We start from the raw sequence: 22,922 nt of genomic DNA, 5'->3' as shown, positions 1-22,922 counted from the left end.
ACCGTAGCTAAGAGCTTGGGATTAATTATGACAACGCAATGTAATTTAATGTGCACTTAACGTTTAATGCACAAGCAAAATGCACATGGTGCAAGCAAGCAATACTGGCAACATGAAGACGAACACAGGTGCCAGGAAAGAACCGAAAGTGAACAAGTCCAGTGCAGGATACAAAGAGCATGTCTACCTTCAGCCTTCAGCACATCTACACTGCAGCATCTTAAGCAAAGTGGACATACAAGGCACACATTACATCACAGCAGACTTCCGTTAATTCGATCCTGATGGTACCAACGAAACTGGTGGAATTATCTGGTGGGTCCGATTAAAACAAAATGGCATAAAAAATGTACAGTGACATTTCACTTCGTGAATGCAGGTGACCCAGAAGATTACGGTTGCTATAACGCACATGACGCTATCGGCCCTTGTGCCTAGATGCCTACACTGTCTGCATCACAGACTTTATTCCAAGAAAAGGCTCATGCGGCTGCACCATATGTAGCAGCCACCAGAATGGAACGACCCCTTGTAAACATTTGCTTACCAACTAAATTAACTAGCATGGTGTCAGCGCGTACAGGCAAACAGGAACACTTCACACTCGATGAACGTGGACACTCGCTGTAGAAATTCTGGCGTGAAGAATCGTGGCAGCAACAGCGAGCGAAGTGATGCTTCAATGCAAACTGAGGAGTGAGAACGCACAAAGCAATGCGCACTCAAAGCTACGAGCCGTAGGCCCACCTAGACTGTGGCCTCAAAGCAGATTGCTTTCAAGACGACTGTGCGACCGGGCGCGGCCGAAGTAGAATGGGCGCCGGCCGGGACTGTCAGTCGAGATTGAATTTACCTTAGTTGAATTAACAGGAGCCTACTGTATCTGCTTGAATATCTGTGTGTGGAGCACAGCAAACAACCTCTTCTAGCGCTCAACTTTTAGCAGTTTCAGTTGGCATAAAATTTTGGAACATATTGTGAGCACCACATTGAGCAAGATGATTACCATATTTATTTGAATATAAGGCGAGGTTTATCACCAGAATCCTTAGCTTTGAAGTCACCCCCTCACCTTGTAGATGAATTTTGCCTTTAAGTGTGGAGCACAGCAAACAACCTCTTCTTCTAGCGCTCAACTTTTAGCAGTTTTAGTTGGCATAAAATTTTGGAACATATTGTGAGCACCACATTGAGCAAGATGATTACCATATTTATTTGAATATAAGGCGAGGTTTATCACCAGAATCCTTAGCTTTGAAGTCATCCCCTCACCTTGTAGATGAATTTTGCCTTTAAGTGTGGCTTCACAGCAGAGCAAATTCCACTTGTAGTGTGGCTTTACAGCAGCATGTACCGCAATTCCATGAAGCCACACCTAAAGGCAAAATTCACATCCTACCCAAACTCCGTGTTGTGTTAAAGCTTCCTTCCCCTGTATTTCTTGGTTGCCATATCATGTTTTGGCTGTATGAGTAATATAAAAAAAAAATTTTGCAGTTCTGCCCGAAAGGCGAAGCACTGATTGCGATAGCAAATTAGTAGGTAGCTGTTCAAAGTAAGGACCGTAGTTTTATTGGCTGTATAAACTTGTAAACATTCCCTTACTAATTGAATTAACAATGATAGAATATTTGACGTAATAGTTCTGCGGAAACCCGCAAGGTGGAGAGAAGTAATTAATTAAGGGAATATGAGACATACACCCATTTATAGCAATTGCTACAAAGAAAACACATATGGGATCCTAGAAACAAAAGCCTTGCAGTTGAAGAAGAATTCATCCTCGTCCGGGACTCGAACTCGTTAAGTACAGACGTACGGCAGAGAACTGCTCTGTCTCAATGCAGCTCAGTGTCTCAAACACAGAGTAGGTTGTGCTGCCAATGATTATGTCTTCATCACCTTTCTGGTTCTCTGCAGCTCCATAGTCAGCTTCCAGCAATGAATGACATGCCTTGACAACACCCGGCCGTACAAATCTAGTCATCAGATCCTTGAAAAGGCGGTTCAAGAGGCCCCTCAGTACATGAATCTGAGGAGCCTCTACCTGAAGAAGGCAGTTTGCCTTCTCAAAAAGCGGTATAACATTTTGAAGAAGAGGACAGCATGCCCTGCTTAGCTCTGATGACAAAAAAATAAAAGCAGGCGTTCCTCACAGGTCACATGGCTGGCTTCCCCAGAATCCTTGGTACGAAGTTTCAGTATTTTTGCTTGAGGTCCAGAATGAGCTCCTTTCCACTTTTGCGAGATTTCATCGCCATCGGTGATTTTTTCTCGAGGCCTGTAACAGTCTTGTGAAGATGTGTAGCAGACTTTGGGGTTAGTGCAGGGTTCTTGGGTGTTTCTCAGGAAGTCTTTAGAATTTGGCATGACTCCAAAAACAAGCTCTGCTTGTTGCACGGCTTTGTTTCAGATAAAAAAAAAGCTGAGTAGTGGTTCCCACTGGTCGAGCAGCCTCTTCAAACACTTTCCCAATGACAGCCAACGTGTTGGCGAATGCTTCAACATCTTTCTGACCTCGGCATCATGCATTTTTTTTAGAACTCTTTAAATCAATCTTTCCGTTTCAAGCTTTTCTCAAGGTAAAAAAAAAATAATGTCAACCAAAGCCTCACCAATCTTTACAGAAACACATCAAGCTCCTTTTTGGGCGGCCAAGTTGGCGAGGTGGAATGGGCAACCAACCCCTATCAAGCCTGGTTGAGCCTTGTTCAGTACAGTAGAAACACTGTTTCTCTTGCCAATCATGACATTGGCATTGTCCGAACACATTAACCAACAGGTTTTTAACAGGCAAATTCCAAGACTTCATCTATTCCAGAACCAGATTTGCAATCTCGTGACCCGTCGCTTCATCTTGGATTGTCCCGAGGCAAAGAAGGCGGCTTTCGACTTTACTCGTTTCTTTAACGAAATATTTCGCAACAATAGGTAATGCTACGTATCCCTATTGTTACTGCCATCCACAGCTATAAAAAATACTTGCTGTTTTAGGGCATCCAGCAAAGAAGTCTCCACATTGGTGGCCATTTCCCAAACAATTGACGTCATCTTTGTTTGTCCACAGGCGTAGCGTTTCGCTTCTTTGCACTTCGGGAACATCTTCCGGAAAAGCTGTCCGGCATGATCGCTGACACTTAGCAGGCTGTTGTGTTCAACTAAAAACGGCATGAAGAGGCATTTTACATAAATCACACTTAGGTCGTTGTCACTGCGTACAAAACTTGCTAGACTTGGCTGGCTGTCCGCGGCTCGCATGTGTCCCTGATGCTTTTTCGAAGCGATGTTGACCTTCATGTCAAACTTGCCACCATGCGAGATGTTCACATCACAGGCATACGTGAATTCAAACTTCTCCCCTTTTTTCGACGGCATGAAGCATGGAAATTCTGCCATGTATGATTTCAAAAACACTTGGAAGTACAGTCGGGGCTTCCATCCAGCCATTGGACTGCGAAGCCGCTACAGGACGGAGTCGCACTGCATCCGATGCGGCAGCTAGTCACAAAAAAGGCGAGGCCAATACTGCCAACGTTACTAGACTAGCTTCAGTTGTAAAACTCCCCGCCCGCGCGCTTACAGCCGCTGTTGCCACTTCTGTGACAGCCGCCAGATGGCAGCGCCGTTCCATCGAGCTCCACTGCAGACGCTTCGCCGCGGCACTGAGCTCGTGCGGACGGGCAGTTTGCACGTGTTTCACGCTCGCTGGCGTTCTCACTTATCCGAATTAGTGATACCATGAGAAAGCGGTATCCACCTACAGCAATAAGACTTATCGGGCCAGCTGGTTCATACTGAAAGAAGGGTAACTGCAAGAAAGGAAGAACCGCATACAGCGAAGCGCAGAAGCTGCGTTTCTAAATGCCGTGCGTTTATTCCTGTCGCCTTAACGTTTCGCGCAGTTTAGACTCAGGAGCCTGAAGATCTGGCCAAAGTGCGTGATTGTAGGATGATCATCCCCACCGAAGCTTCTCACCACGCCAAAGAAGCGCTACAAAAATAAGGATGAGGTCAGTCTGAGCAACAGCCACACACACACAAAAAGAAATGAGAAAGAAAAAATCGTCGGCTCTTCCACTCCGTGAAGATGGTTAACCAGCGAGGCTGAAACGTGCGGCCCCTGTGTTCATCACTAGGTTAATCCTGAGGGTTCATTAAAGTATTTATCAATTATGAGGTTACACACACAATCGGCTGCTGGTGGTGGTGGTGACAACTTTATTGACATTCCGCTCAGTTATGATCTGGCAGACCCGAGTCCCAGGATGGCACCTCACGAGGAGCGACCCTTTCGGCCCAGGCAACGAGGACTTTTTGCAGTTTTTCATCCGGCGTTCTGAGCAGCTCCTCCCATGTCAGTTGTGAGGGAGCTGGCAGGAGCAACCTGGGAGGGGGTAAGCCCTCCCAGAATGTGATTTTGGGTAGCCAATGTTCGATTTGTGCAGTTTTGACATGTTGGGTTACACTGCCCGTTGGTAATTATGGCCAGCCAATGTGGGCTGGGGAACGACTTAGTTTGGATTCGACGCAGGATCGAGGCTTGCGCTCGCGTGAGGCTTGCGTTTGGAGGCAGGTAGATTTGCCTTTTTTGCTTGTAGTAGTTTGTTATCTCATGGTATGTCGTCGGTGTCTCATCCATGGGATCCGAGTCTGAAGGGCACACCTCCCGGTTGATTAGACCTTGGGCTACCCAGTGCGCCTTCTCATTCCCTTGATTCCCTGAATGGGCAGGGACCCATACGAGTTCAACAGTATTTTCATTTGTAAAGTCCTGTAGGACTCGCGCTGCACAGATGCCTATGCTGCCTCTCGAAAAGTTGACGATTGCCCTTTTGGAGTCGCTTATGATAGTTTGCACAGAGGGTTTCATGATGGCCAAAGCAATGGCGGTCTCTTGCGTTTTTATGGTCGCGGCGTTGAGGATAATTCGGCTGCGACGGAGAGAACATCACTGTCGGTATGTCCGCAGTCCACCGTTGTCACTTGCGTTCGATCTCTCAAGTTTGCTCGGCAGCGTGGTTAGAGCAGCCTTCGCCCGTCATTTGCAGCTTGTGATTCTTCGAAATTAAATTTATTCAAAATTAAATCTGTCCGTTACATAAGACAATGAGTGGCTCATTGTCCCTTAAGCAATGGTTCATACCGCCGTAAGCGTGGCCTCCCCATTACGAAGACAGAAGTGAAATTCTACGCTGGAATGACGAACGCCAACGCAGCCAGCTGTGGAAGATGACGACGAACGAGGGAGCAGTGGCACGAGGGTGTGCCGTGGATTTCGCAGAGTTCCCGGTCGGCACGAGGAATAGCTCTGTTCCATGCCGAGGGAAGCGTTGCATTGCTGTGAGCACAGAAAAAGTGGCGCGCCGAACTGTCGACACTGTTCCGATAGCCGCCTATGCAGCCAGGTACGCAGCACGTCAGCATCGTCTGCTGATATTCTTAACAAACTCGGCGAAGGCTATAGTTTCGCAGATGAAATGCTTGCTGAAATTCACCGTCAACAACGAACCACAGAATACACCAACGCTGCACCGCGTGCTTAGTCCGGCCCGCCCGCATAGCCGGCTAGTGAGGAAGTGAAGTCGGGCGCGGCTGCAGCGCCACGAAGGCGCGGGCGGGTGGCGGTTCCGCGCAACGGCGCCGAGTTTGAAAACTGAAGCTAGTCTAGTAACGCTGAACACTGCAGCGACTGAAGCTGACTGAAGTCCAAACCTGCATGCCCGCGCGAACAAAGGCAACAGCATGACAACAGGTTTGTGGAGGTGCTAAGGCGCTATCGGCACTATCAAGCTTTGAATATGGAATTGTGACCCCCCTAGTAGACGAGAGAAGTCACTACAACCTTGCAGCTGCTGATGATGATAGCACGCATACGTATTGCCCTCTCGTGCCGGCGCAAGGTACCAGGGTGCAGTTTTATTATATTTTCATGTTTATTTTTTTCGGAAATAAACTGTTTTCCGTAAAATTTCAAGCAAGATTCGTAAAGTTGTAAGACTGCTCGAAATTCTTACATTTAACAGAAAATTTGGAAGAGTCCGCAGGTATGCTGCACTCCCTAATGCGAAATTTGAGCGCAGCTCTATATGTGTTTTCATTTTGCGTGTGAATATGTTGTATAACAATTATATAGGTATGTGGTTTATGTTAGGAAGAGAACGCTGTGACTAGCGTGGCTGGTGACAATCTGTGTCATGCGACACATTGCAAACGGAGTGAAGTGTGCCATGCCTGCATCGCTAATCAGGAGATCACGATAGGCAGTGCGTGGGTGATGCACGGGTGTGATTCACAGCAGCTGCCGCCAACCGACTTCTGCTCATGCAGCACTTTGTTTCCATATATGTTATCGGTGGACGCGCTCGCTGCAAGCCATTTTGGTGGCGTCATCGGAGACTAGACAACAGCGTGCTATCTGGTAGCAGTCGCCACTGCAGAGCCTGTCTTGCGAGGCACTACGCTTTTCTTCTCACGCTTTCACCATACCCTCTTCCCCGCTTTCCTCCTCGTGCTCGCTTTGCTATTGCTCTCTTTTATTTCCCGCTGCGCTCCGTGTTCGCTCTTTCATCCTTCACTGTGCTCGTTCGCTTGTTTATGCCGAGAGATGCCAATGCTCAACGCAGGAACGGCGAAGTGCCCAAGAACTGCACTCTAAAAAGGTAAGTGTGCTGTTCTCACATTGTAAAGGCACCTCAGAAGCAATACATCATTTTTATTGCACCTACTCTAGTTTGCAAACAGGTATGATCAAAAGGGACTGCCCCGTTAGAAAGGGCTCCTTGATTTCACTAATTATAGGTTTCCCACCACTGGATAACATTTTGACAGGCACCAGTCTCAAACGTTAATGAATGTATTATGAACATGCCTGCCTTCTGATAAGACATACTGAAAGCGGCACTAATAGAGCGGCCACTTCTAAAATGACAGAAAGCTTGTTTCCATATCCAAATGAGGTGACAGTTGAGTCACAAGCACAGGCAATGCTTGGATGAAAAGCTGCAGAGAGCATGCCTAACCTGAACTGAAACCCCTCAGTTTATCTTTTCGGTCTCTAGAGTGAAAAAAATTGAATGTTTCAGTTCAGTTCACACAAAAATTAAAAATTTTAGGCTTTCGGTTCAGTTCTGCTTTAATACCCCGGCTACAAGAAGCATAGACGCAAGTACTATGTCATTGTTCACACAGGAATGTTGGGTAGCTTACCTGCGGATGCTCACGCTAGCAACAAGTTTAGACTCCTCCTCCAATCCATCCATGCAGACCTGCAAGTACACAAACACCAAGTCACACAACATACACCAGACGCTAGAACCTTACAGCAGAACCTCGTCATAAGAAGCATATCAGACATTAGAATACCTTGGTTATACCAGATACTCATTACGAGCATTTATTTGTTACTTGCAAAAAACATTTTATATTTGAACTTGCATAGTACATTTGACCTGGATCTTCAGCAAGAACATTACGTGGTAATAAGATGTACAGTAACAGAGATTAAATGAACTAGAGAAAGCCGTCATCAGGTCTGCACTGTAGAAGCCAGACGACCACCACAGAATTTCTTTAAAGGAATTGCAACGGGGGTGTTCCCGTAGCAGCATTAGTTGTAGGTTGCAGCGGTAGGCTTTAACAGGTCGGTGCTGTATCAAAACGGGGAAGCAAGCACTCCTCGTCGTCTTCTTCTCATTCACTAGCACCATGCCCACTGCCCAGTGCCTTCAGTACAATCACTCCCAACCGAAAGAGTAGCCATCCTGGCGACCTAAGAACAGGAAAACACAGGGGGGTCATGGCACTGTTTGACCCAAGAGACGTGGACAAACCAAGGTTCTCTCTCAGCAGCTGAGAAGTCAACCTCAACTGTCCTGACATACTCAACCCATACAAAAAATCTCAGTGTTGGGTTTTACTGCTTAAACAATTTATTTTGGTTTGGATGAGAGACACCTGTGTCTCAGCGTCAGCCAACACTTAGTTTCTTTAGCTCAAGCTCCTTCAAAAAGGCGGCGGCACCCTTCCTTTCCCATTAATTCCTCAGTGCACCGGTCCTTTCTGTTCTCATCCTCCTTCTACCACGCTTTCACCACATGGATCATCTGAAGCATCCTCTTGGTCAGTTGTACAGTCAACATTTGATTTTTCGGACTTCCGAGGGGCCGCAAAAAAATTGAAAAGAAACAGGCAGTCTGAAAAAAATTAATGCATGTCTTTAACTGCCTTTAAGGGCTAAAATTACCACAGGCACGTCTGAAAAAGCTCTGAAGGCCTGACAGTACGCTTATTAGGCATATCAGGGCTTGTACTGTGACAGGAGACGGGGTGCACGCATGTGTAATTAAGGAATACATACTGTGTCCCGTGACAATTGCCCCCTTCCCACGCTTGTTATGCTTCACCGCCTAACAATAATGTACTGAGGCGAAGCTAACTTTCGGAGACTGGCATTACGCAACGCGCTGTGCTTTGCGAGCTTCAAAGCCAATCGCGAGGATTACGAAGGCGGAGTCAGTGCCATTGGTGATAGCGGCGAATTCTTTCAATGAAAGACACGGCACCGCACGGCAAGAAGCTTAATAGCGAACATAGAAGCAGCTAGGCCTAACGTTGCTGCGGTGGTGGTTACGGCTGCCAGCGGATCTGCCTGCGAGAGTGCCGGTACGAGGCGGCGAGATAATCAAAATAGCGGCGGTGGCGGTTTTGATTACTGCCATTTCAGACCTGCAGTCAGGGCAATATACATTGACTATATCGAGTACGTGGTCGTGCCGCAAAACCGTGCAAATTATCGGGCATGTCCGAAAAATCGGGCGTCTAGAAAATCGGTCGTTAACTACTCTGGCAATACATCGTGCCGATGACACGGCGTCAATGACGATTCGTTGCGATTCCTCTGTTACTGGAGCCAGCATTAACACGACTTTCGTTCCCTTTCAATAAAGTTACAGCTAATTTTCCCTAATAGAAGCACAAATTCCCTGAGTTTTCCCTGAGTTTTTCCAGACTGTTCAAATTCCCTGAGAATTCCCGGTTTTCCCGGTTGGTAGACACCCTGTTCTTACGATGCGACCATACTGCATTGTACATTCACCAGTCTTGCACTTTCTACACACAAGCAAAACTAATACGAGCCAGTGATGCATCCTGCCATGATCGCTGAACTTTGCAAGGACAACGAAATGCACAGCTCAATGCTGGAAAACGCGCGCGAATGCGCCAACGATTGAAATCTGTGTCGGCCAGTAGGAGCGCTTGCTGTGGGCACCTGGCAGCAGTAACAAATGATTACGCTAGCTTTTCTCGCTTTTGATTTGCTTCGTTTACTTATACTGTTGTACAGCAAAATATGGCACTGCATTTATCTAAAGCTCAGGTCTCTCCTCTTTACAATGGCTACAAAATGGTAGCAAAGCATCACCGAAAATTCACACGAAGTCGAGCGCTTTTCTACCCAATCTTTGTTGATAAAGACAAGCGCAATTTTCTCACTTTTCTTTCCAATATTTCCTCATGTGTTAAAAGAACACCTGAGGATTACGAAAAGAGAAAATGAAAAGGATAAAATGAATCTGAAATTTGGTTGGTCAACCGAAGCTGGTGGGCTGCAAAACAGAGCGCTGAGCAGAATTTCCACTGCCGCTCACCGTGGGAAGAACCCACCGAGAAACAGAAAGGCAGCAGTGCATATTAGATAACAAATGTGGTAAGCTGATACTTTATATGTCATTATGAGGTAAAAGTACAGTTGGGCGCAGCATATACTAGCAGATGAATACTTGTCTAATTATTAGAGTTACACACTGGGTGACAAGAGATGGGAAGTGCTGTCGAGGAAGGAAAAGAGGGAACTAAGAGGTATGACAAAATTAGGTTATTTTCGGGCACAGGAGAGAGTCGGCTGATGCAAGGCAGGTTGCCATAAGTGCCCTTTGACCTGCAGTCACTCCATATATATTAAGAAAGTTTTAAGTGGCTCGTTGCAATGGCTCATACCCCGAAAAAGTGGCCTCTAGTCCTGCGACACAAAAGATATCATCATCAGGAATGGCTCATATTATTATTTGATTTGTAAACATATACAGTGAAATCTCGATACAACAAACATAGGGGACCACAGTAAATTGTTCGTTATTCTGAAGGATTGTTATAGCGAAAGCCCCAAAATTAATCACTCTGCCGATCAACCCATCAGTTCAAAAGTTTTCACCATATGAGCTATCCACGAAAATGTCTCTGTTGGCTCTTGGCACACGCTGTTGGTATTTCCATAGATTCCGCCGCCACGCACCACCGAAGCATCGTATAATAAGAGTTATGCGCACAAAACAGACGCTGACGCTGAGAAAACTACTGACAAAAAGGTAGCTCCGTGACGCCCCTAAAGTGCAATGTTTCTTGCTTTTTGTTCTTCACATTTCTTGCTGTGGGCACTGCACCTGTCTCACTCGAGGCGGGCACCTGAATTTTGCAAGCGTGCATAAATGACGCCGTCTGGAAAGTGCTAAGTGTGATTGTGTGGCATCTCTGCAAGTACTCAGTTTCAGCGCACATGTAGCTACAGTAGAACCTTGTTGATACGTTCCCATTCCGTACGTTCTCCAGGTGCCAATGTTTGCAATCGAGTACACAAGAACGATCCAATAGGATTTAACAAAATTTGTTGCTGAGCTAGTTGGTTCATGACTTAAAAAAACAAAGGTTACGGCACTAAACAGACGAGGATGAAGTGAGACACAGACTACATACAGTTGAACCCGACTATGTCGAAGTCGTTTACATCGAATTATTCTATATATCGAACAATTTCTGGACACTGCATAGTTACAATGAGTATATATAGCAAAAATTACACTTACATCGAACAAAAATAGTAGCGACTCACGATATATCGAACATCAAGCGGCCAAAAAGTGCCACCAGAAGTTGGCTTTCCCTCGCGGTACGAGGAAACCCGGCAGCGCAGCTCCATCCAACTGCTCTCCCTACCATGACCAAACTGCCTCGGCCGAGTCGTCGACACCCCCCCTGCAAAAAATGATCCTGGCCTGGCCAGAGCCCTTGCTCAGGCAGCCAATCAGAGGCTCTTGTGCCCTCGTCATACAAGATGGCGAAAATGTGAGCTGTATCGCTGCTTTTTCTGGTTCATTGTATGTGCACCTTGTGGGTCTTCTCCCGCAGTGTTGCCGTGATGATGCGGCAGAATTCGCCTTTCGTGGTGAAGCTCGAAATCATAAATTGGGTCAAACGCGGTGAGAAGTCGCATATCCCAGCATTGCGCAAGATTCCGAGGAGCACTCTCAGCACGATCTTAAGAATAAGGGGGAGATTAGGGCTAAAGCGGCCAAACTCGCGACCCTGTGCCCGTGGCGCCCAACGCGTACGCATGGCCGTGTAGAAGTGGCTCATCCGAAATTGCTTCAGCCTCGCCGGCTTCTGCGTGCTCAGTGATGACTGCAAATTCTGATGAATGCGAAGAAGCCGCTGCCGGTGTTGTCGAAGTTTGGAGCGAGCTGCGAGAATTCCCGGAAGCTGTTGATGAATCAATGGTGGACGAGTTTGTGAGTGCATATGATGGTGTCGCGTCTACGGGAGAGCCCAAAAACAATGACTACATTGCCGACATCGTAAGTGAAAGTGGGCACAATGAGGAAAGCAACGACGGTCCTTTGCCCACATCCTCCGAAGAGATTGGTGCACTCGCACTAGTTCGGTGCTTCTGCGCAAATGCAGAAGGTTGCGGCTTCAGCTGCTCCGATTCCTTAGACAATGTGGAGAAGTGCACGCATCGGAGACAGCGAAATTGCCCAACCAGAGGAATATTTTTTAAAATTTTTATTTCCTTAAGGGGGGACGTGGGTCCTAAAAAATTTTTCTTATTTTTGGTTGAATTTTTAATAAACTCCGCTGTCTGGGGTAATTTTTCGTGCTGATTTCAGATCTGTAATTAGATTTTTGATAGCTGTAGCAGTTCAAAAAATATTGAGGTCTGAAGTCAAATTAATTTCAAACTCATTACGGGGCTTTTTGATGATTCCGTATTGCTAAACCAAAAACTAAATGCATGACACCATTGCTAAAGACCTACTGTAGGGGGTGATGCTATTTTTATTCATTTGGAAGCATTTTGCGGACAAGAAAACAATCTTGCATTTATTATGAACATTTTTTTCTAATTAGCAGCGATTACTATACCTGAATGTAATATTCATGACGGTGCAAGAGTAATAAAAATAGCATCACCCTCCAGATCATTTCAATACGAATAAAATGATACCACCCTTGTCATTTTTGGCCAAAGACAACCCAGAAAAAACACCCGTAAGGCGGAGTACAGTGTGCAAAAACATCGAACTGAAATAAACGCATTTGAAGTTTCAAACAAATGTAGCTTTTGCTGAAGTGAATCTACAGCAATACAAATGGCACCATTTTGAAGCTCTATGTTTTTTAAGAATGGCCATAGTAGATGTGTGACTGCACACTCTCAAAATAATAGCACACTGGCCACTGAACTAGCACAAGAAACTTTATTAGGCACCATGCTCTACAAAGAGCATGGTGCCTGGGTTTCAAACCGAAGTGGGCATGAATATAGTTCCAGTGTTGTACATACAGGCTGCCTGATTGATAGCAGTCTCCATTACAATCAGTGAGGCATTTTTTTTTTCATTTGGTAGAATTGACCATGTTACTGAATGAAGGCTCTGAGTGTAAGTAGCCTTCCAAGTCATCTTCACCTGACAGTGGCTGTGGAACTTAGGATCAGAGAGCCAGTGATAGATATGCAGCTGCTAGGTGCTTTCCAGAATTTTACTTTTGTATGATGCCTCGATCACTTCTGCAGCCAGGTGTGTGCCAGCCCAAGGGGCCTAGTGCACAGAGCTCATGATGAGGTTCTCTTTATAAAGGGGTGGTATGATAGATGTTGTTACGAGCTATCGTGACAATATGATAATAGAGTGAAAATAGAGTGAAAGCGCAATGTGCTTGGTTGCGAGTCCGAAGTGCCGATGTAAGAAATGCATAGCTGCAGATACAAGGAGCCGACGCGCGATGTGCTTAGTCGCGTAGTTCAAGGTGCTGACGCGCGAAATGCCTAGTCGCGGGCTCGGGGAGTCGACACTCGACGCGCTCATTCGCGCAGTCCTACGTGCCGACGCGCGAAATTCCTAGCCGCGGGCTCGAGGAGTCGACCCTCGATGCGCTTGTTCGCGCAGTCGGAGGCACCGATGCACAAAATGATTAGGTGACGGTCCGAGAAGTATGCGCGCGATGTGCATGATCGCCGAGTCGGAGACTCCCTATGCGCGAAATGTTTAGCCGTGTTTCCGAGGATTGCGTGCGCGATACGAATTTGTCACGAATTCAAAACACCGAGTGTTGAAAAGCTTAGCCGCATGTCCGAGGATTCCGCGCGTGAATCTTGGTCGCGAAGTCCGCGTCGCCGATGCTCGGAATGCTTAGCCGCGAGTCTGAAACGTCCACAAGCATAGGGATTGGCCACGCTACTGCGATGTCCGCGTAGCGCCTGTTTTGACACGTAGAGATTACGCAGAGTGGAGACATCAAACTTGCGAGGTGAAAAGAGCCGAGCAGACGACGCGAGCGCCGGACCAATGGCGAACCGCGCTGGAGTCACGTGGCGGGCGCGGCCAATCACAGACTCCGGCACGACCTTCAATCATTTGCTTTTTGTGCGCTTGTTTCTGTATGGAGGAGATCGCTGAAGCGGCAAACTTGAAGACGGAGAAATGCGCTTTCCAACGAGACCAAGATGGCGGCGCTCGGTCGCGCTGTTCCAGAGATATTGTGGCATGAAAAACGCTGTTCTTTCTTGATTTCCGCGAGATTTTTCGCCACCTTGGCTAATAAAACGAATCTTTTTGAGCACTTCTTGGTGGTTTACAGGGATGATATTTGGGTATCAGATAGAAAAAGGGTTATAGAAGCTGAAAATGTGATTTTCAAAAAATCGACTTTTTGGCCATTTTTTCGTGATGTAAAACCCGCGTCCCCCCTTAAAGAAAATGCAGGACTATTTCACGCAAAACTAAGCTAGTTTCATCAATAAAGTGATCTTGTAAATGATATGTGCTTTTATGAGATCCAATTATTTAGCAAGCTTATATCGAATTATGCTCTATATCCTGATAGGCATTTTTTTTTTAGAGTTCGATATAGCCGGGTACGACCGCATATGGGCGCCCGTATATGTTGTTTGTGTCTCACTTTGTCTTCGTCTGCTTAGTGCCGTAACCTCTGTTTTTGACCCAACAGAGTTACATTCATTTTTAACCGGTTTCCACATTCCCGGAAAACACGATTTTTTGGTACCACCGTTCAGTATGTCGCCAAACTGCAATCATATAAAACATTTTCCGGCCACTAGATCGTGTGTAAACAAGAAAAGGCGCGCGGCATGCGCGATCAAGAACTATATATAGCCGCCTGTCTGACGTGAAAATGACAGTGCGCAGTTTCTTATTTCGGTACCAGCAAATCTCCACCAAACCTATTGCGATAAGTATCTTCACCTATCTGTTTTACAACACGTGGTGCGTAGTGCCATTGGTAGCGTACTGCACGCTTTTAGTAGCCGATAATGCAAATGTGTCGCCATTCCCTGCTGCAGGCGGTGCGGGGGCATCACATTTCGCTTTGGCGGCATCCAGTGTCACCCACCAGCTCGATTTCGTTTTGGTTTCCTGTAACCCTCTTAAAACACCACACAAGAGGATAACAAAACGCATCGCTGGCCACCAGAACACCACCAGCTCGATGCGGGTTGGTGTCTTGTGGCGCAACAATCCGCACGGTGCTTCGAATTATGTAGATGTCAACAATAGTTGAGTCTGTCAAATTTTTTAGTTACTTCGGATCGTATGTTTTTTTCTCTAGGTTTTTTCCAAAATGTATGACAAGGTTCTCCAATAGTATGGCCACTGAAAGAGGTGCGAAAAAAAGAGGCGTGCGCAGAAAGAAGGAAGAGACACGCCTCCGTTGCTAGGCAACACTTTTCTGGATAGAGCATGGGCTCACCCACATTCTTTTTCTCTTGGTGCCGTCTCAGGTTTTCCAAACCCATGTGCCGCGATGTTCGCTCTCTACACCCTGTCATCTGCTAGTCTATTATTTAGGCTGCTGTGAAGGATACACGGAAACCTAAGAATCTCCAGATTTCAGAATATTAGTTCGTAGTACTATGGCATTGTTAACATCACAGGGAAACTGATTAACAATTGTTATTCTGAAAAGTTCGCTATTCTGAAGTTCATAGTACTGAAATACTTTTACATTGAAACTATAAGAAGTTAGCAGGGGATTTCTGAAAAGTTTGTTAATGTGGTGTTCGTAATAACAAGGTTTCACTGCATGCACATGGCAGGAAAGCGCGAAGCAGGCAGGCAACTGCCACCGGAAGGGGCACAATGCCTGCCTTCTCATCAGAAAGGAGGAGACAGAAACGAAAGACAGGAAGAAGGGAAGGAGAGAGGAAAGAAAGAGCAAGATGACAAATGTAAAAGAATAAAGCAGAACACACACAGCACAGGTCACACACAGTAGGGCCAGTCACTGCAGGACACGCTACTAGCCCTGTAGCAAGCAAAGATGCAATGGCTGAATATGAATGAAGAAACGAAAGAAAGGAAGAAGCAATGAAAGAACAAAGAAAGAAAGAATGAACTAAAGAGCGAAAGAACCTTTAGGTAGTGCATTAAATGCTTGCATGTGTCATTGAGGAGGTTGACCTACAGCGCCATATGTTTACTTCACGCTGCGACTTGTTATATCTTGCAAGAATTCCGACCCCTCCGATCGTATAACTTAACGCACTACCACATGTTCAGCAGGCTTTCGCCTTCACGTGTTGCAGGAGTGTAACATGTTGCCGAACTCTTGATGACAACAATTACTTACCCGAGCTAGAAGAGTGGCATCTTGGCCATCGCCACTGCCTTCATACACCTCAAGCATGACACTGCTCTCGCCTTCCGCCCGAGACACCGCTTGCTGCCACCGTGCAGGCACTGGTGTTCCTTGTCCTAGCACCTCAGTCATTGACCCTTCTGCACCAGTCTGAAAAATGCCCGCAAAGCAAAACAGAATTCACCATATTTACTCGCATAATGATCGCACTTTCCTGTCAAAAAAAAAAAAAAAAAAAAAAAAATTGACGCTAATTCAGACGTGCGATCATTAAGTGGGTTAAATTTCGCACAAAAAAATTAGTTTTTTTTTAATTTTGCATTTGCTGCGGAGTGACAACAGGTCAACAAATCGGCGGCTGCCATTGTATGTAGTGCGGGACACCAAAACAGAAATGGTGGCCGCCGGAGCAAGCTAAACGCGATTTTTTTTCTTCTCGTGAGTACATTGCGTGCATTGAAACAGTTTCTTCCGTGTCTGTAATTAATAATATCGTTAATATCAGCAAGTTTGCGGCAATAACGCAGCCATGTCCACTTTGAGGGGACAGAAACAGATGGGCGCGCTTAGCTGCCAGTGACATAGAAACACATGGCGGGCGTGCTGCGAAAACTGCGGAATTTGTCTTCACTACCGTAAAAACCGGAATATAAGTCGAACTTTTTTTCAAAAAACCATTGCGAAAAGTCGACCCTCCTCTTATATAGCGGACATTGGCGGAAAAACTACGGAAGTCTTGCAACAATGGGCGGATGAAGTAAAGAGCCGCCATCGCCATCAGCAGTAGCACGGGGTGGCGACATTGTGGCACCGCCAATTTGCGTTTACATTGTCACAAAGTTATATTGGTTAAAGGCTGCTTTTTCACATTTTGTTTCAAAATGAGTGGAAGGCAACGGCAATTCACCGGTGCCTTCAAGAAAAAATTACCGACGATTACGTTACTTCCTAATGCGAAATGTGAGCGCAGCAAATAAGCTGTTTCACCTTTTGGATAGATTGAGGCAAAGAAATCGAGCAACACATGTATGCGTTATCACATAATTTTTTTTTTATTTTTCACACGTATTCCTTTAACAAAGACTCCACTAACAGTTCTTGACAGTCATGAAGGAAGCTTTGTGGTCGGAGAAATAGACTGATATATGTTCGACTTGGTACACCAATGCTTGATTCTCAAAGACGAGATCTATACAAGTGCCTCGCGAGGTTGTCACAGCCGTGGGGGAAGCAGAGGCTAAGCGCCGCCGCCGAGAAGACCCTGCCGTTCGCGCCGCCGAAGCGGAGGCTCATCGCCGCCGTCGAGAGCAACCAGCAGTAAGCGAGGCTGAAGCAGAAGCTCATCGCCGCCGCCGAGAAGACCCTGCAGTTCGCGCCGCCGAAGCGGAGGCTCATCGCCGCCGTCGAGAGCAACCAGCAGTAAGCGGAAGCGGAGGGGGGCGGCGTGTACACCCAGCGGCAAACGATGGGGGCAGAAGCGCACGCAGCAAGCGGACAACACGATAAAGGGAGGAGGGAAGAGATAGCAGCGACTGACTGATGCCGCTGACGGCGATAGTGAGTCAACCCCAGCTATCCGCCACACAAGAACAGGGGGGGGGGGGGACCCTTTCCTCCTCTTTCTGCATGGCGGCGACGGTGTTCTATGCAGTCACGTTATCTTGACTCTCTAGTGGCGTCAGCGGCATCCAGCGGTATCAGTCGGTCGCTGCTAGCGCTGGGGGGATGAAAGGGGGGCGGAGCTGGTTACGAGGCCGACGCCGACGCCGACGCCGACGCCGACGCCGACGCGAAACCCAGGAACGGACGCCAAAGAGCTGCGCTCTAAAAGGCGATTGAGTGCGCGGTAGCCCACGGCAACCTCGCGGCACAGCACGAATTTGGAGTATCCGGAAAGAGCATTCGGTACTGGCGGAGGCAGAAGCAGCAAATAAACAGAAAACGTCATTCCGTGGGCAGACCGCAGAACTGGAAGACAAGGTTGCGGGGTTCGTCTGAGAGCTGCGTGTAAGATCGCTGCCTGTGACTGCCGAATGCATCCGTGTGAAAGCGGTAGAGATCGCGCACGCCTCTGGACTGGGCAGCGAGAAGCACTCGTCATCCGACACTAGTTCGGACGACTCTGATCATAGGCGTTGCTCTGATTCGGAGTAGCGCTTGCGCACTTCGTGCCCTTCTGTGTACTGTACACCCGGCCAATTTTTAACAGTATCGTGCGACCATCGACCCGCGTGTTTGTCAGCACCTTATCATCATGGCACAGAGCAATGAAATAGCGAAAGTAAGTGGACGTGTACACATGCGCGTATCTTGTTTGTTTCGCCGCTCAGCGCTGTTAATAAGGTGCTGACAAGCACGCAGGTTGATGGTCACGCGATACTGTTAAAAATTGGCCGAGTGCACATGCGAACAGCATTTAAATAAATACTGTCACTATTGTGCACGAGTCGCATTTGTTTCAAGGTAAGGGTGTCTTTCGGTACTTTTGCCATTTAAAAAGATTTTTTTCATATTTAGAATTCGTAAGTTTGGGGGATCGACCTATATTCCGGTCCGACCGATAGTCCGGTTTTTACGGTACTATCTTAGTACGGCACGCTTCCGCTAAGGGTGGGCGAATATCTTAGCTGTGTTACAAGCGTCGGCGTATGAATAGGGTACACTTCTAACGTGTATCAGTGTAAACGTGGCTGTTATCGTTGCTGCTCGCAGTTTGTTGCGTGCCCACAAATGCAGACGAGAAGAATTGAAAGGCGCCTTTTTTGTTGTTGACCACAACCATTATAAAGCCTACACACAATAAAGGCAAGTGTGGTTGTAGTTTATTTTTTTGTTTTGTCATGAAAGTGCGGAGAGTGATGAAAGGAATGAAATGGGGCATCTGATTAAGCATGTTTGGTGCGTGCAGACTGCTTGGTTTGTCTTGAAGAGTAGTTCGCGTAGCATTCAACAGATGGTAAGCGCGATCATTATTAGCTAGATTTGGCACACGACATATCGTTGCGGCAAGTTCGGGTGCCATCATTATGAGAGTGCGATCATTATACGAGTAAATACGGTAATTACACGAGCGAAACTTTACAGAGGCTGGAGTCAGGCCGTGGTTTTATGTGCACTTTGTGCCAAACTTCCTCCACGTCCCATCTTATACTGTACATGGCAGTACTTGCCTGCTCAGTCGACTCGTTATAAGGTGAGCTAAGGTTGGGGGGGGGGGGGGTGTAGGGATGTAGTCCGGTGTTTGCAGCGCGGCAGGCAGCGGCTGTCGAAGTCAGATACACCAAGCCGGCGGCGCTTAAATTTTGCCCTCTGTATAATTCAGTGCATTAAACATGACCGGTGGCAGAGTGGCGACCAGTCGGTGCACCGGTGCAAGCACACCAGTGTGCAGTGAGTGAGTGCTTTGTTGTTTGTCAAAGGTGCAAACTCGGCATGCTTGTTTTAGTGAGCTGTAGGCTGGTCAGCCAAGCTAGCGAATGATGCACTCTGTCCCACTGTCCAATGTTCGCCGACGTAGCATAACTGTGCTGCACGTGGATCACGTCCTTGTTACACCGGACTATATCTGTGCTTTCAGCTTGGTCACCCCAATGCGCTCTTCACCTCCGAGCAGAGACGACATGCATCCAGGATCTGCTTGTTGAATGTAGACAACCAGATACACAAAATAGGCTCGACTCAGAAAAGAATGCTTTTCGTTATAAGAACATTGTGGGAACACAATGGTGTCGGCACAGCGCATGAAGCATCTTGGCCAGTTGACGATTTGGGATTTTTATGGTGTAGCAGCCGTGCAGACTATAATGCGCCAGATTCTTGGCCAGTTAGTACACTCTAAAGCAGCTAGCAGAGTATATTAACTCGGTGGCTAGCAGACATGCAGGGCCTGTTTGCTGATACATGGGCACGGCAGAATCAAGGGAAGCAGATGATACAGGGGCTGGTTCTCTACAATCTACATTGTACATCACTTCAGGTGTGTGGTAATGGTGGGGTGCCCTTTTTTTCCAGTTTTGGTACGAAAAACATCAATTTTTGCGAGTGTAGTGTGATGCACCCACTCATATTGAAAGCATAAAATTTTCTGCAGTGGCTACTGCGACTAAATTCTGGAAAACTGGGCTCTTTAAATGGTTGAAAATTGTGTTGCAGTTGGCCTTTAAAGAAGTCGTCATATGGCCATGCCAGTCTTCTTGGCCTATCATTGCAACTTTTTATGGTGTAGCAGCCGTTTTTATGGTGTAGAGCCAATATGATGTAGCGTGCGTGCGCGCGCACAAGCACACCCGTCACCCACACCCGCACACACAATATTGGGCTCTCAGCACACATTCTAAATCTAAATTTAAATTTGAAACCACTGCCTCTTAGCCCTTCCCACCAATGGTGACGTGGCTAAGTGACGCTAAGTTCTGTGCCACTAATGTGCTGTCTGCTCTGAAACATTTTAAAACCACGTGCATGCTGTGCCGGACTCGGTTTGATCTGCAACTGGTTCCTAACAAGCAGCAAGCGTGCCATTGTTGCATTGTGTCGGCAATTCTTGGTTGAGCAAATGCCACGAACCAGAGAATGTCTGCAGAAACTATCCCGGGCTGACATCGAGACGCACACTTGAAAACAATAGCACATGCATACATCCCCAACTTGGCAGTCAAAAACGTGAGAAAAAAGAAAACATTTTCAACGGAGAAGCAATTGCGTTCAGTGCCCCGATGCCACATGCGCGTTTCGACAAATTTTCGCTCGCTGCGTACTTCCGCATGCCGCTACTAGATGGCGAGAGCTGTGTGGTGACCTCTGATGCAATGGTACATCCGGGGACGCGGGGTGTGCACAAGCCAAGGCTGCACCTCACCAACATTGTGAAAGAAAGTGCGGCCCATACACAAGTCCATAGGGCACGCAGCAAGCTCAGCGACCATGCGACTGAGCATTGCAAAAAAGCCAACTCCTTAATAGTTGCACATACACATGGGAGGGAGTGTGTGCACTACAAACAGCACGAATAAGCTATACGATGGCAATTAGTGTTGCAGATATTCACTGGTTGCCAGTTGGACCGATACGAGCAATCGCTGCAGACATAACAATGCAGAGTTAGCACGATCAATTTGTTCACCAATTAAGACTGATAAAGTACTGTTTCACCTTATCAAGATGTAATTTACTAGAACAGCTAAAGTTAATTTTCTCTTTAGTGACTCTAGAGGCATAAGTAAAGAACTTTGCATTTGATGCACAGCCTTATATATGATGCAACTTCAAGGGATGTGCGGTAGCGCGATTAAAAGACAGGACAGACATACAGGGGCACACACAGCGTCCTTTGTCCCGTCTTTTAATCGCACTACCATACACCCCTTGAAGATGAATTACCAACAAGCCCACATTGCAACCCCCATATGATGCAAGTTGCTTCTTGAGAATCTTGACTGACGACTACACAAACTCTCGCATTATGCTCGTGCAAATGCAACATTTTAAAATCCAGGCAGCAGAGGCCACCTGGCTTTCTCTGCAAGCTCACCTTGACGCAGACACTGCAGGCAAGGGCGGGAACTTGCACGTGATGGGGAACGTCCCGGACTAACTCGCCCCGAGAGGACAGGAGAGCTGCCTGCAATGGACATGACACAGGCGTGTGGAAAACCAGAAAAAGAGAATGCAAACTGCACAGTGCAATTAGGAAAGTTGCAAGAGTGCACACAGGGTGTGTCATGACAGTACAGCCGATACCAACGACTAGGAACTGGAACAAGACCAGGATGCTTCTGCAGAAGTGGGTGGCACAAGATAAAACTTCCTGACCACATAAAAACATAAAAAGAAAAAAAGCCTAAAGGGCAACAACATTTAAGAAAGCTTTGGCTGCTGAACAGAAGCCTCTTTCATCTTTCACGAGCTGAAGTGCCCTTGTGATTTTGTTACTTTGACAGCAGTGAAAGCGTGAAAGTTGGGTTTGCAGCATCTGTCCTTCCAGCCACCCATGACAAGGGCAAAGGAAACTATTCACTTTGCACACCACCATCTTACACTAACCACTGAGGTTAGTGCCGAACATTTGAGCTTTGCATTTGAGCTCACGAACATTTGAGCTTTGCAATTTGTGCCGAGTTTTGTGCAACACACAGACTCTGACAAAGGCAGTTTCTTAATTAAGTAGTTCGGTGACCACGGGATGCAATGCTACAGCAGTAGCATGCACTGAAATGTTTTGCTTGAGGACATGGCCGTGTCCACTGCGAGAGCCTGCCACTGTCGCAGTAAGGGCTCATTCACATTGATAAGTTGCAGAGCTTGTGCTGCCAAGATGGTTACAAATTTTCACCCTGGTTGAAAAGCGACTGCTTCAAATCAGTTGCTTGCTGTTCGATTTTTCAGTCATGCGACTGCAGTTGCAAGCTTACTGAACCAATAAGTAGCATGGGAGCAAGACATCTGAATACGTTGAAGTTTATTTTATGTGAGGATGGTGGAGTGAGCAGGCTGAAGCAATTGACGAGACATTTTGGTGTGGCAACGGGCATGTCATGCTCGTTGGCGAGAGCATTGGTCACCACTTGCGGTTGACTGCGCTACCTGTGTAGTGGGTTCACTTTTTCAAGTGGCTTGTCACATGCTTCCATTGTACGCTAGACAGGAAACTGCTGATGTTCTCATGTCTGACATCCCATTTGAGGGTTCCTGCATGAAGTCCATTTCTGGAAACATGAAAAAACTCACTGCACAGCTCAAAATTCTTCACCTGTTCTGCAGCTGAAGGATTTTGATGATTCTGAAGATGCACAGAGGGGGGCTGCCCAAAATCATTTTGGAGCAAGTAAAATTGCGTTTTGGAGCACTTTGGAGCAGGCCAATCTGAATTTTGGTGGAATATGAAGCTGGTGAAACTTATGTAATGCTTTCGGGCCCTTAAGGTTGAATAAACGAAATGAAATGAAATAAATGAATAAAGGAATACAGTCGAACCCAACTATCGAACCCGTTTA

The 22,922-nt window shown here is 46.8% G+C and overlaps 1 protein-coding gene across 2 annotated transcripts in view; it reads right to left on the bottom strand.

Moving 5' to 3' along the window:
- The window catches only part of LOC142592567 (heat shock 70 kDa protein 14-like), a 91,582-nt gene that overhangs the window by 5,893 nt on the left and 62,767 nt on the right, over window positions 1-22,922 (bottom strand). For both annotated transcript variants that reach the window (XM_075704093.1, XM_075704094.1), the window contains exons 11-13: window positions 21,461-21,550; window positions 15,922-16,080; window positions 7,207-7,265 (exon numbers count right to left, since the gene is read on the bottom strand). In XM_075704093.1, coding sequence (XP_075560208.1) covers window positions 7,207-7,265; window positions 15,922-16,080; window positions 21,461-21,550 — 308 coding nt within the window. The remainder of the gene's footprint in view (window positions 1-7,206; window positions 7,266-15,921; window positions 16,081-21,460; window positions 21,551-22,922) is intronic.

The sequence above is a fragment of the Dermacentor variabilis genome, chromosome 9 (assembly GCF_050947875.1).
Source record: "Dermacentor variabilis isolate Ectoservices chromosome 9, ASM5094787v1, whole genome shotgun sequence".
NCBI lineage: Eukaryota > Metazoa > Arthropoda > Arachnida > Ixodida > Ixodidae > Dermacentor > Dermacentor variabilis.
This window is presented reverse-complemented; position numbering and strand designations above follow the sequence as displayed.